The 16,126-nt window shown below is 28.6% G+C and overlaps 1 protein-coding gene across 1 annotated transcript; it reads left to right on the forward strand.

Moving 5' to 3' along the window:
- Positions 1-10,389: 10,389 nt before the first annotated feature.
- LOC106355520 lies at positions 10,390-10,840 on the forward strand (the record flags this gene model as incomplete). Its single annotated transcript, XM_013795454.2, has 1 exon — positions 10,390-10,840. A coding segment is annotated over one exon (451 nt), but the record flags the coding sequence as incomplete, so codon positions are not given.
- Between the last annotated feature and the right edge of the window lie 5,286 nt (positions 10,841-16,126).

Raw genomic sequence — 16,126 nt, forward strand, 5'->3', positions numbered from 1 at the left:
ACGCTCACCTAAAAGCTTTCTCTTATTCCAGGTTCTGTGTTGAACTAGAAGTTGCTGACTAAGATATGACTAAGATAACCAAGAAAGATAGCTACTCTGGCTCTTGAGCAGGTATGCTTGTCGCTCCTCAACTCCATTTGTTCTACGTTTAAAATTCTCAATGCATGCATACCTCAAACGTACTACAGATGAATGGCAGTGGAGGGCATGACCTACCCATCTGCCTTGAAAGAGCTAGCTGGAAAGGACTACGTTTTTCAAATTCGTTTCACTCCATACAATATATCACCCTCAACCACCGTACCTTTACCGTTTCTGCAGTTAGTGATGATAGCTTCTTTCTCACTTAGGCAAGTATGATTCAGATTAGCAGCAACAATCAGTCTCCAGTCATGTACGTGGAATGTGGGCAAGCGCCAGATGCGGTTGAACCGGCTAAGATTGCAAATGAAGCTGATTAAGCAAAACCTCTCGGCTCTGAAGGCAAAGAAAAAAAGGCAAACTCCCCCGTTAGTGATAGTTTCAAGACCATCAAACCGTTAACCCAACCTTCATTTCTTGTCTTTTTATAAATGTTAAATTCCTTTTTTTTTTCCTATTTGAATTTGGGTTGTTTTTCTATTGTCTACAAACCCCCTCTCCTAAGGAGAAGAATAACCTTAATTTAAACTAAATGCATCAGTACATGTAAACATGGCCTTCACGTAAACACGACATAAATGTCGGCTCTGTAAACATAGTAAACGACAACATCGTCAACAATACCTAACGTCCCCATCACGCAACAAAAGAGGTAAGAAATGCTACACATATCAAACTAAAATCTTATTCAATTATGTGTTATTCCTAGGAAAAAAAAGAATCCCACACATTGCAGGTCAATTAAGAAGACGCAACGGAGCAACGACTAGCGGTCACCGAACACTGTTCAATCACTTTCTCCTCATAAGTGGGCTACTGGGCCCACTTTCATTCCTCCCATTTCAAACTTTACCAATGCAAAACTTTTAAACTCATATTTTTAAGCCTCATTAAGGCCCAGCAAAACCAATAACTAACCTTATAACAACTTCTAAACTTACGTTATCGGAAAACCAAAAAATATATTCCAGCGTACGGGACTACAAATTAGTAATTTACCGATACTATACGTAGTATTTATTACAACTGATATTTATAAAGAATAATAATAACATAAATTAAAATTATAATAACAAAATATAAGAATAAAGAAGAATTACATAACTGAGATAATTAATCTCTTTCCTTAAATTTTTAAATATCCCGTAGTGTACAGTTTCATAGCGCTCAGATTTCCATGATACAACTGCAGTATTGTTTCGGTTTACCATTACCGAAAAACAAAATCTATCGAACCTAATTTTGTGTTGTACTCTCGAACACAAAAATAAAATAAAAATAAAGCATCACTATTCAACATGGAAGAATTGTTTTCTTATTTGTAAGAATTATATATAGAATGAGAAGAGCAATGACTATTATATAGTCCACTAACCAAACCTTAAGTTTTTCATAAACCAAACCGTAAACGTTGGCAATAAAATGGAGATTCTCATCATAATTATATGGATGTGCATTTAGATGTAGGTTACAAATTCAGAATCAATTTTGCTTTCATACCTTCACTGCTTCACGTTGACCCATTTAATTAGCAAATTTTTTTTTCTTTATTTTATTCAAACTTTATTTACCACAAAGTTTAAAAATAAAGACAGATAAATTAAGTAAAGACTAGACTAACAAGTCTAACTTCTTTATTAATTTTTTGACCCGTTTACCAAAATTCAAAACCTGAAATTTAGGTTCGGTCCAAATATCTTTCTTTCTCAGTATAAACAAAGTTTTAAGCTTTGCTTTATTTTTTCCATTTTATACACAATAGGACTCTCACCTCATATTTCTAATATGGATATTTTACGAATACTTTCACATTAGACTTTCATTTCTCATTCAAAACCAACTCCGATTTTGACATACAAATACACTACTCATAGTATCAAACATTTGGTTATTCCGATGAACGTCTTCATCCGAAAATTTATACCGAAAGATAATCTAAAACCATTTCGTCAAAAAAACAAGTTCCAACACTATATACCCCCTCAAACACGCACTAGGTCAACAGTCCCCACACAAAACGTACACAAGGCTAACACAGTAAACCTCTCAGCAAATCCCACCACCCCACGCCTCTTAAAATTTAAAATTCTGCAAAGCAGCAGCACAATTATAAAAACATCTAAACAAACATCAGTTTCTCCTACAGCAATATCGATTAAAAAACTATCATGGACCCAACCCCTCGCTTCCGCGGACCTCTGCCCCTAGTACTAATAATAAACTAGTTTAGAGATGTGCTCTAAGAATTAGAACATGGGTCGGGTAGAATTAGAGATGGGCTTTAAACATATATATGGCTTAGTTCGGCAGGAAAAGAGAGAAGAATTGATTTTAGTAATTGTGTTGTTTAACGCGACCGTGCGATATATGGGCTGTATTGAATTAAACCGAGCAGACGTAACAGACAATCGGGATTTTTGCTCAGAAAGCTCTTTGTTAAGAAGTCGTCATCATCATCATCATCATGTTTTGTTGACCAGGGATTAATATTAGATCATGGTGATAAGCATCCAATCTATCTAAGGGCTGTTCGTTTCACCGTCTGTCATCTTCATTTAGATAATCCATTTATATGATCTATTCAGATGACCAATTCACATTTGTGGGACTGTTTATTTGTTCATGCAGATGGTTCATCTCGATGAATCATCTAAATGAATTTTATGTTTGTTTCTTTATTTTTATTTCCATCTAAATGAGTTTAGTAAACAAACTATCAAAATACTTTTATCTTGATTTAATCACACGTTAAAATTTACTCAATAATAACTTCTAATAAACAAAAAAACTGATAAACATGCATTTGAAAAAAAAAACTTTAGAGTTTCAAACTAAAAGAGTATTAATAATAAATCGACTGTAACTTCGGTTTTGGCGGAAAATGAAATTTTTTGATTTTGACGGGAAAACAAGATTTTGGCGGAAAAATAGTTTTTTTTGGTTTTGGCGAGAAAATGCATTTTTGCAGTTTATGGGGGTGGGGGGGCGAGATTTTTCGGTTTAAGCGGAAAAACACGTTTTTCGGTTTTGGCGGGAAAACACGTTTTATCGGTTTTGGCGGGAAAACAAGATTTTTGGTTTTGGCAGGAAAATGATAATTTTTGGTTTTGTCGAGAAAACACCTTTTACGATTTTGGCAGGAAAACGCGTTTTTGCGTTTTTGGCGTGAAAAAATATTTTTGACGTGAAAACGCGTTTTGTAGTTTTGGCATGAAAATGTGTTTTTCGAGTTTTACGGAAAATGTTTTTTGATGGAAAAATATGTTTTTGTGGTTTTCACGGGAAAATGAAAGAGAAAAACACATGTTCATGATATTAATGCATGTTAATTCCATACCACATGTAAATTAGGGTCGAAGATCCAAACTTTTCCTAATTAAATAAATAAAATAAATATGAAGAGTAAAATATATGTTTTCGTACGAGTTGGATCTTGAATCCTCAGTAAGGGAAGTGGACTAGTGGAGTGACGGTATTGACTTATTTGTACTCTTAACGCACAAACTAGATTTTGATCCGCGTTTTGAAAGCGCGTTTTTCTTTGGATTATATACAAAATTTGTGAATTAATATTTTGAAAATGTTGTAAATTATTATGTTACAAATTATATGATGTCAAAAAAATAATTTATTTAAATTATATAATTCATGAATTAATTTATTTAAGATTTTGTATGTATTCTTTTTTGTTCAAATATATGTACACTCTTATATAACTCTCTCTTAGGTATGAACATTTTACCAAACCTGTAAGTTGTTAAAATGCTTTGATGAAAACACTAATTTGTTATATTTTTGTGATGAAAACACTGACTCATTTAAATAATAGATATCTATATGGTTCATTAAAGTTTTGTTATATGAGGTATAATGTTGGTTTATAATAATGTCATACCATCATTCGATACAAACATATTATATAAACATTACTAATAGAACAATGGTTCATACAAAACCTACGCACATATTTAAAAGGCTATAGGTCGACAGTTTAGATTATAATATTTAAAGTCAATAAACAGTAATATGTTTTATTTAAATGTAGGAGATTTTTATTTGGTTGCTATAAAATAGGTTGGTTATAAGATTTAGTTATATATAATAGGTTGGACTAAAAAATGAAAGAGTCCAAACAACCTTTATAAGTAGATTTATTAAGACTGCTTCCCCTTTAATAGAATAGATATGCGATAATCTATACTAATAAAAGAGATCTTCTAAGGTTCTATATAGCGTTCACATCAGCAAAAAAAAAAATTTCCTGATAGATGATATGTGACATTATTACCAAAAAAGTAAAAAAAAATTAAAAGTAAATACATATATATAAAATAATAATAAGTAAACATACAATTTAAGAAATAAAAAATACTACATTAAACATCTATCTGAAAGAATATATAATAAAATAAATAATAAGTAAATACAATATAAGAAACTTACATTAAACATATATCGTACTATTACAATCTATACTTATAAAAGGGACCTTTTGAGGCTCCATAGAGCATCCACATCAGTGAAAAAAACTTTTTCCGAAAGATGACACGTGGCATTAGGGGTGGGCGTTTGGGTACCCGTTCGGGTTCGGGTCGGGTATTTTTGATTTCTGGGTATTTCGGTATAGAGGTGTAAAAGCCGTTCGGGTATTTCTGTACTTCAGGTCGGGTTTGGGTATTTTTAGTTCGGTTTCGGTTATTTCGGATCAGGTTCGTATATTTTGATTTTGAAGAAAAAAAAATGAAAATTTTCATTTCTCAAATTTCTTGTATTTAAATATATAACTTTTACTTAACTATTTTTTTTATTTTTAATAGATTGAATGGTTAATAGATTTGTACATAACATTTTCAAACTAAAAAGACATTAATTTGGTTATTGTTTTTAAATTTGGATGTAACTTTTTGCTAATTGTTGAAATAAAAAGTTTGACATACATTTTAAGTGAATAGCAAATCATCTTCTACGTAATTGTATGTATATCATATGAATTTAAAGTATGTGTAGTATCAATATAAATATTTTATATAAAATGAAAGATGTAAACTAGAAATATAAGGTTAATTATACATATGTTCGGTTATCTTCGGATATCCATTCAGGTTCGGATATTACCAATTTTGGGTTCGGATATTTCGGATCGGGTTCGGGTGACACTTCGGATTTCGGGTAAAGTGTCCACCCCGACGTGGCATTAATACCAAAAAATCAAAAAATAATTTAATATAAATATATATAAGGAAATATACAATATGAGAAATAGAAATATTACATTAAAAATCTATCGTAATATTACAATTTTGATATAAAATCAAAACAATTAGAATAAATTATTATACTACATAAGAAAAAATAAATAATAAGTAAATATACAGTATAAGAAATAGAAATATTATATTAAACACTTATCGTATATTAGAATAAATAAATATACAATATAAGAAAAACTAAATATTAAGTAAATATATAATATAAGAAATAGAAATATTAAACTAAACATCTAGTGTAATATTATTATTTGACATAAAAGCAAAAGATTAGAATAAATAAATATACAACATAAGAAAAAATAATCAATAAGTAATTATACAATATCAGAAAAGGAAAAAATAAATTAGACATATATCTAAAAATGTATACTAAAATAAATAATAAGTAAATATAGAATATAAGAAATAAAAATAGGTGGATTTGCCAAATATGACTCAAAACTTGATTTTAAATACAAAATTATACCCAAACTTGAATCAAATGCAAAACTAACCTAAAAGCCTTGCGAAATTACAGTCAGCCCCTTTTGACCAAACAAAAAATAGAACTCATTTTTACGAATATAGCCTCGGAAAGTCGTATGAGTCTTCTAGATACTATAAGTCTCCTGGTGTAGTTGATCTTAAAAATAATTTATAATTAAAAGAAAAAAAAATTTGACAAGTGAAAAATTAAGATCATGTAATTATAAACAGTTTTAAGTAATATAAATTAAGATATAATAAAATTGAATAGTTTTCAACATAGATGAATGAAAATAGTTAATCATGATATTTTTTGGCTTAGGGTTTGACAATATATGTTGTAGTATTGTATGTATTCTTAGGGTTAGATTTTGGAAAGCTTAAATGTTTTTTTGAAACATTAAAATTTTACCTATATGTTTTTATTTATGTGTATATTAAACACTTTTTAAGTTTAATTTGATTTTATGAAGTGTTTAGTTAGTTTATTTTGTTTAGGGGTTATGTTTAGGGTCTAGAGGACTAACATGTAAATAGGCTGGCGATTAGAAGACTTCTCTGAAAGTCTTCTAACTCCCGCTAAAAATATTTTAGTATCCCGCTAAAAATATTGAAGTCTTCTGGGTGACTTACAAGTAAGTCGTCTAGTAAGTCTTCTAATTTACTTGAAAGTCTTTTGAATCGAAAATATTTAATCTAATTGAAATTTTTGTCTTCATATATAAAGAAAAATTTAAACATTTTATCTTCTCCTCTCAAATGGCTGCAGCAAAAATGGAATGTTCCTCATTCTAAAACTCTTCAAACTCTCTATAATCTCTTTAAACTTATAAACACCAAACTTTATTTCAATTTATTGTTTTTGTCTCATATCTTTCTAACTAGTTTATCTTGTTTTGCAGGTTTTTCATCACATGGTTCTCATCTTCCACTTATTTAAAGGTAGATCTACTAATTTTAAATATGTATTTTTGTGTGGTCTATAAAGGTAGATCTATATAATCTTCCACTCATTTTCTCTGTTTTAAGCTATTTGAACGTTTTTGGATACGCATGTTTTTCAGATCTGGATTTGGATATGCAGGTTTTTTAGATCTGGAAGACTTTTGGGACGACGTTTGGGACAACTTACCTGTTAGTCGTCTAAAATATAATCCGCTAGAATACTTCCAAAACGACTTACCTGGAAGTCTTCTGACGGAGTCTTCTCACATGTCTTCCTTTCATAACAGATCTGAGTGTTTGACAAGTTTTTATATCTGATTTTTTTTTTCATTTGGTAAGTTCATGTTGCACAAAGTTCCTACATTTTTCTCAAATTAAAACTCACCAAATCCATTCTAGTCTCTTTGGCTTGAAAACACCAAACTTTATATAAATTTTTCATTTTTGCTCATGTCTTTCTCACTAATCTATCTTTTTGTTGCAGATTTTTAATGAGATGGTTCTCATCTTCCACTTGGATATATACTTTATGTGTTCTATAAAAGTATATCTATATAATTTTTCACTCATTTTCTCTGTTTTAAGCCATTTGAACATTCTTTGATATGTATGTTTTTCAGATCTGTTGTAGACTTTGGAAGATTTATGGGAAATCTTCTAAAATATAATACGCTAGAAGACTTCCGAAAAGACTTTCCATAAGTCTTCCAAAGTGTTCTAAAATATAATTTTTCTAAAAAACTTCTTCTGACAGAGTCTTCTTCCATATCAAGTGGAGTCCAAGCTTGTCTTTACAGAGAAATGATCTATAATAGTTATGTTTCTGGTCTGTTTTTTGATTTGCATGTGTACTCCTTTATTTGTGATTTTATTTGTGAATTTGAAGAGATATTAATAATTTTTTTGGTAAATATGTTCATATTCCACAATATTCCACTCATAGTAAACATCATTGATGCATATCTATCCTATACTAAAAGGAAGATATAGTGAGCAATTAGGCTGTCCACATCATCAAAAATAATCGACCAATCAGCTCATTTCGTTTTTACATATCAGATGGGCTTCAGTCACATCTAGGCTTCACGTTTTTCTTTCATTTGCAGTGGGCTGGATATGACAAACATTTACTTCCGTAGTATCTATAATAATATATAATAACTCTGCCACATGATATTTATGTAATATTGACTGTGACATATCTACGAACCTATGCATATTGTAAATTGACTGCATTTATACAATACAGATATTCTAATGTAGTCTGATAATTTGATATCATCTTTTTTTTTCTGTCAAAATTATTTGTTTATGTTAACATCAAATAACTATGTTGGAGAAATATGTGATGTGATATGATTATATTGTAAATCTTTAACTACAAAACCGTATATAAACTTATAGAATAGAATATATTACGTAATTCTTGAATAACTAGAACCTAAAGTTTTTATCACTTAAATTTATACCGAACCAAGATATATAAAAGTATACACAATTTTATAAATATATACTTGCAAAAATAAGAAAAAAATCAAATTATTTTTAATAATATTAACCTAATTAAATCTTAAAAGCAATGTGAAACAATTTGAAAGACTTATATTTTTTAAAAAGGATTTCGAAATCGTTGTTGTACACGTCTATGCTTAAAATAATTACTCTTATGTATGAATATATTTTCAGTCTATTAATGGTTATATGTGAAAATGCAACTTGACACCCATTAACATTTATTTTAAAATTTAAAATCACAAATATAAAATCGTAAATAAGTTTAGAAATATATTTACAAATTTAAAAAGATGGCAATAAATAAAGGCAATAAATAAAGGATTTATTTATAAATAAAGGAAACTTTCAAACTAAACTTTGATCCTTCCGGTACTCAAAACACAAAATTTATCAATTATGTAACTCAGATCATTCCACAAAATAACATCTTCTTCTCGCTCAGGTAAACTGTGGTTATAATTTAGTTACATGTAGATGAAGTTAAATTAAGCCAGAACATTAACTTATAATATTATCATTTTAATTTGCCAGAAAACTTTTAAACTAAACTTAGATCCTCCGGGTAATCAAAACTCCAAACTTATCAATTATGTGACTCAAATCATGCCACATAAATCTAACCACAAAACTGCCATTATCTTCTCATTTTGGACTTATCAAACCTAGCTTTCAAATAAAATTCTTAACGTTGATCAGCTTGATAGATTTGTTTTAGACAAATTAATGTTTTCTAAAATGTTAAAACAATAAAGAGTTTGGAGAATTTGGGAAGTATTATTAGATGGTTCTACTAAAACCATATTAATGATGCAAATATTTTTAAATTAAAAACTCAGATACAGTTTTACTAAACTAATAAAATAGAATTCAATCATATTGTAGTATAATTACATATAGACTATAATATTGAGAATTGAATTATAGATGGGATGCAACTGGTCTCAAAAAATCCTTTAAAACTTAGTAAGGTTAGTAATCAGTTATTAAAAAACCATAAATTATTTGTAGTGGACTTATTTGTATACTATAAAAAGAACTATATTTTAGTATCTTTTTATTAACTAAATATAATAGAACCTGGAATCTCATATATGACTATTTCATTTTTTATAAGAGTTAGTATTGATAAGGAAAAAACACGTATATGGTTTGATAAAAATAAGATAATTCTTTTTTTTAATAAGAACGTGGTAAAAAAAACTTAAAAATCTATCTATATAGTAAACAAACTAAAACTCATATTAAAAAAAGTTAACTAACTCTACTATTAGAAGTTTTGTAGGTCAGACAACTGTGATATCATATGAACTTCTTCTTATTTGTATGAATGATAAGTGTTTTCCCTGCACATAACATAAGATAGTATATAGATATATTGTCAATTTAAAAACCATTACAATAATCTTTTTTTATAAACATAATTAATAATTAAATAAATATTAATTTTAAATATATGATAAACTTTTAAAAATATTTTTCTGCACTATTTATTACTGTATTAAATTTTATAAAAACTCACATATTATGAAATTTATCATAAAAGTGATGTATACATAAGTATTGATTTTATAGAAAGAACTGTAATTTAGTATTTTTTTTAATTAATGATTCCAAAAATTATCATAAAAGTAATTTATACATGTGTATTGATTTTATAAAAAGAACTGTATTTTAGTTATTTTTTTATTTACTACATATAATAGAAGCTGGAGTTCTCATATATTATTAAAAAGTTAACTAACTATACTATTAGAAGTTTTGTAGGTAAGACAACTATAATATCGTATGAATTTCTTCTTCTTTGTATGAATGATAGGTGTTTTGCTTGCACTCGCAGGCCTAATAATTTTCAAATAGTATATACATATATCATCAATTCAAAAACCATTAAAATAAATTATTTTTATTTTTATGAAATATTTAATAATTAGCTAAATATTAATTTTTAATATATGATAAACTTTTTTAAATAATTTTCTGCACTATCTATTACTGTATTAATTTTTTTTTAAACTCACATATTATGAATACATTATTTATTAACCGTCTATAGATATTTTACAAAGTTCTCTGAGTGGCTTCTCAAAGTCGGAGAAGGTCGTCCAGAATCAGGACAAGAAGATGAGGATGATGCCTACCATGACCAAATGATAATCGTCGACAATTCATTGGTCCAAGAGACTAAGGATGAGTCATTAAAACAAGTTCTTGATGCTGCGTTTGGTGATGTCAACAAAATAAAGGCCTCCCAGAGTTCCTACACTGATAAAGCTATACTTACACTCCGAAATGATATAGTCGATGAAATCAATGCATATACAATCTCCAAAACCGAGGGAGAGTCAAGAGACTACTACAGTTACGATAGCTTTGAGGTTTCGGAAACTCAATCTAATCAAAATGATACTTTATACGCGATTGAGTATCTCAATTCCATGGAGTTTCAAGGATTGCCTTCTCATAAACTCACTCTCAAAGTTGGGGTCCCGATTATGCTTCTGTGAAACATAAATCAGAAAAAAGGATTATATAATGGTACCCGTATGATCCTAATCCATATAGGCGAAAGAGTGCTTAAGGCAAATATAATATCTGGCTCACACATTGGAAAAGAAGTTTTGATCCCAAGAATTGTCCTCTTGCATGGTGAAACAAAGCTACCGTTCACTTTACGTCAACGACAATTCCCTATCAGATTGTGTTATGCAATGACTATCAACAAAAGCCAGGCGCAAAGCTTAAAAGAGGTTATCATATATCTACCTAGACCGGTCTTCGCACATGGTCAACTCTACGTGGCCCTCTCACGTGTAACAAGCAAAGCATGACTAAAAAATCATCAAAGACGAAGACTCACACAAACAAAAAATGAAGAACATAGTCTACAAAGAAATCTTCAACCGCCTTCGTTCACATGAAAGTAAGTAAAATTTAAACTCAGAATCTCATTGAAAGTTTCTTTAGGGGTTATCTATCTAATAATTTACATTTATCTCCTATGCAGTATTCGAGCTATCAACAGAAATGAATCAGTGTTAAAACTCATTCCCTTATGATGAATACCTCGCTACTTCCAAGTACGTCTCCATATTCTATTAGTTAAGTAAATTGATTCCTATTACTAAGTTATGTTCACTGATTTATTTCAAAATAAATTTCAGGCTCTTTAACTGAAGAAATTTCCATCACATCTGCCACCCTCTCCCTCAAAAATTCTACCATTTTATTTATAATTTCTGCTTCTTTGTTTTAAGACTTTAGCATTTGCTCTTAATAATGTTAATAACTTTACTCTGCTTCTAAATATGATTTATAACAAACTTAAATATTAAAACTGATCTACCAACTGTTTTTAAATTTACATTACTGCTTCCTATATCAATTAAAATAAACATTGTATCATTAAGTTCCAAAAGCCATCGATAATACTTTTTTTTTCATTCAATGATTATTTTAATCCAAACATTATTTTACATTAAAACATGATTTAAACAAAAATATATTAAACTAATATAATATTCTATTTTAATATTTTCATAGAAAATAATCCGGGCGTAGCCCGAGAACTGCCCTAGTAACAATATTGATACTTAAGTCATTGATATAACATATTAAGAATTATTTTAACCATTCTACTCACTCATAGCAAAAAACATCATTAATGCATATAACAATAATGATACTAAAGTCATTGATACAACATTTTTAAGAAACAAATATTTTACCCACACATAGCAATAATCATCACTGGTGCATATTTAAGAGATGAAAACAAACAATAGTAATTAGTCAAAACATATCACAATTTTTACAAGTTTGTGTTAAAAACTTAGTCAAATTTAGTAAAACAAAGACAAAAAAACATATTTAAGAATATGAGTTTTACATATCTTGACTCAGCGTAGAAAACCTTAATAAACATGTTAATATATAATATAAGAATTATAAAAACTACATTAAACATTTGAAAAACATACAGTAAAATAAATAATAAGTAAATATACAATATAAAAATATAAATATTACATTAAACATTTATACGTAATACTACCATTTGATATAAAAACAAAAAAATAGAATAAGTAAATATACAATATAAGAAAAAATAAATAATAAGTAAATATACAATATAAGAAATAAAAAAAACTATATTAAAAATCTATCTGAAAATTTATTTTTTTTACATTTTTATTATTTTCAAATAATCTTATAAGTAAATATATATACAATATAGGAAGAAGTAAATATACAATATAAGAAATATAAATGTTACATATTATAATAAGTAAATAAATACAAAATATAAGAAAAAATAAATAATAAGTAAATATAGTATATAAGAAACAAAAATATTACATTAAATATATAACGTAATATTATCATTGATATAAAAGCAAGAAATTTAAAATCAGTAAACATACAAGATAAGAAAAGATAAACAGTAAGTAAATATACAATATAAAAATAGAAAAACTAAATTAAACATCTATCTAAAAAATGTATAGTTAAATAAATAATAATCATATATACAATATAAGAATCATAAACATTACATTAAACATTTATCGTAATATTACGATCTGATATAAGAGAAAGAAAATTATAATAATAAATATACAATATGGAGAAATTACTTAGGATAGCATTTTTTTTAGTTTTTGTTACAAAAATAACCATCAATGAGAAAAATGACCAAAAGAAATTTTATTAAAGAGTAAAAATATATTTATACCACAGGGTTAACTAATCCGGACTTAGAGTTTAGAGTTAAGGGGTGGAGTTTTGAGTATAGAATTTCAAATTTTAAAAAATAAAATAAAATTAAATTTTTAAAAATAAAAATGGCTATTTTGGTCATTTTCTTTATTGAAGGTTATTTTGACAAAAACTTTAAAATGGCTATTTGAGAGAATTGCCCTACAATATAAGAAAAATAAATAATAAGTAAATATACAATATAAAAAATGGAAAACTATATCAAACATCTATCTGAAAAATATATGGGTATGAATGGTGACCAAGGAATGATGAAAAATAATGCATTCCCTAACATTCCTATAAAAAATCATCATTCACAAGGAATAATAATTCCCTCTCATTCCTTTTTTTTGTAGAGAATTAAAGAACAAAATTATTCCTTGTTAAATTTGAGAATGAACAACCATTCATTTTCATTCCTGCTATTTTATTCCTGTATATTCATTTTCTATTCGTTCCTCTTGTTTCCCGAATGGTCACCAGTCAGACCCAGTTTTCTGGTTTTTTCTAAGGAAATATGTATTCACATAAACATACAATTCGAAATTTTGTTGTTGTTCAAAATACAACGTCCAAAAGAATAGCTATATAGTTAACATTTAAAAATCAAAATAGCCTGCACATAGCACAAATTAAATCCTAGTAATAAATCTATATATATAAAGTAGATTTTTCTCTCTTCTTATGACATGTGGATAGGGGATTTGTTGACATATGTCCTCTTTTTTTTGTCTTTTTACATTTTAGATCTTTCTTCTTTTAGATTAATGTAATTTGGTTTACTATTTTCTAATTATACACTTTCTAATCCTTCTTACACTAACCATGAACATTTGAAGTTTGATAATCTATTTTAATCTATTTTATTGTTCAAAAAATTGCAAAACGAATAAAGAAATAAGTAAAAAATATAAATATATTTTAAATATTTAATTTATTCACAGCTAAAAATAACATAAACTTTTGCTATTTTATTATTTTTTACTATTTTCTATTATTTCATTTGAAACTATATATTTATCTTAATATTAATTAAACTAAAGCAGAACATGTAATCTAAACATAAAACTTCCATAATCACAGAGAAAAAAATGCCAAAGTAACACTAACTCAATAAAGGTCTAGAGCTCAAAGGCGATCAAGAACGAAAACTAACTTACCCCACTTTATCATAGAGTGTCTTGGCCAAAACAATCAAAAATCAGTAAAATGTAGAAAGATAATCTTGAGATAAAGCAATCCGTCAAACACAAATGAGTGTGATCAAGGACCAATGCAAAGAACCAAGAAAGCGGGTTAGAGGAAGAATAATCAACATAAGGCCAAAATCACCACGAAGCAGGAAGAGACATACATAACGAACGATAAGCACAACCACCAGCTAAGATGTAAGAAGCACCTCGTAAACTAAACAAGCACAAACAAGACGGCTATACCGGTGAAGCACCACAAAGCTCTGGATAAAAGGACCAAAGCTCTAATAGACTGATACTGCACACTTATACTAAAAGAAGCAAGGGAAGAGAGAACAATATGAGTGAGGGAGAACGGAAGCCAACCCCAAGAAACATGAGCCCAGACTTGAGACCATTAACAATCTTCCAAATCTACAGAGCATACTCGGAGGAGAACACTATCCAAACCTGGAGTGGCAAACATGGTGAAAGGGAGAGTCACATAGACGCAAGCAGCGATGAAAGCTGCAACGAGATGAGGGAACATAGATGGAAGGGTAGACAAAACGAAATCATCAAATCGTGGAACCGTCCTCGAGTTATAGAAGTCAGATCACCAAAAATCATATCTTGAAAACCAAGACGAGAAGAGAGTATCGATGGTAAGCCAACGACGAGGAAAACAACTTCAATGACGACTAAACTATGACTCAACCCAAAGAGATGCATTTCCTAACATCAGCTGAAATCTAAGGAAGAAGAGAAGCATCCAATATTGAATGGAGCAGCCTAAAACGACGCGAGAAACAACCGCACAACTGGGAACTCCTAAACCCGATCTACAACAAATACCAGAAATCTCAAGGTGAAGAAGGTGATAAAGAACAAGAGCAGGAGGTGAGTCTTTTTCGGTGATGATGAGAAACACCACATACCAGAAAGGTAAACAAAATACATAGATGTTGAAGACTCATCAATGTTTAAATATGGGAAAAAAGCAAAAACATCTTAAAAATTATAATATGAAAAAATATGAAAAAAGACAATTTTGACGCTGAAAGTGTTAATCTTAAAATCAACAAATGTATAGATGCAAAGTTATTGAAATTCAATATATTTTTACTGATAGGCTCAATTCAGTACTAACAAATACTATACAGACAAAACTCAATATTGAAAGAAAAAAAGACAAAATATATTTACATATCACTATTACTACTACATAACACAATAAAAACACTAAATAACGTTCTTAATAAATAAAAGTGACCACATAATTACATTATCCAAAAAATCATAATTTTAATAACAATAAAACAATATTCCGTGCTAACCGCGGACGCTCCCTAGTAAAGTAATAATGCAAACAGCTATAAATCCACACCGCCAGTCCTTATCAAGGTGCATGTGATTCACATTTCACTTTAATCTTCATTTAACTGATAGGCATCAAAAAGGAATTCTCATTTGATTTCAATGCGATGAAGAGCGAGTACCTAAAATTTCCACGATAATTAAAAATTCAATATTCCTTTCGTGTCTTTTCAAAGTTGTTATCCATTACTATTAGCTTTCTATGTGTGTGAGCAATGAATACCATCTCTGAAGGCAAAAATAAGCATCAGCTAAACCATTTTTGTGGGATTTTCTTTATTTATATATTGGAGTATTGGACTTTTCAAACGTGTTGTGGGTGTCTTGATTCCAAACACGGTTAACACGTAAAAAGATAATATTCCCACCTAATTAAGAAGATTAATATTTAATTGATATCTACTGGAAAAAGTAAAGACGATAATCGACGATATTATAAGATACGGATGAAAATCAGGGAAATTTTCAATAATATCACAATAT

This window comes from Brassica napus, unplaced genomic scaffold (assembly GCF_020379485.1).
Source record: "Brassica napus cultivar Da-Ae unplaced genomic scaffold, Da-Ae ScsIHWf_1314;HRSCAF=1877, whole genome shotgun sequence".
NCBI lineage: Eukaryota > Viridiplantae > Streptophyta > Magnoliopsida > Brassicales > Brassicaceae > Brassica > Brassica napus.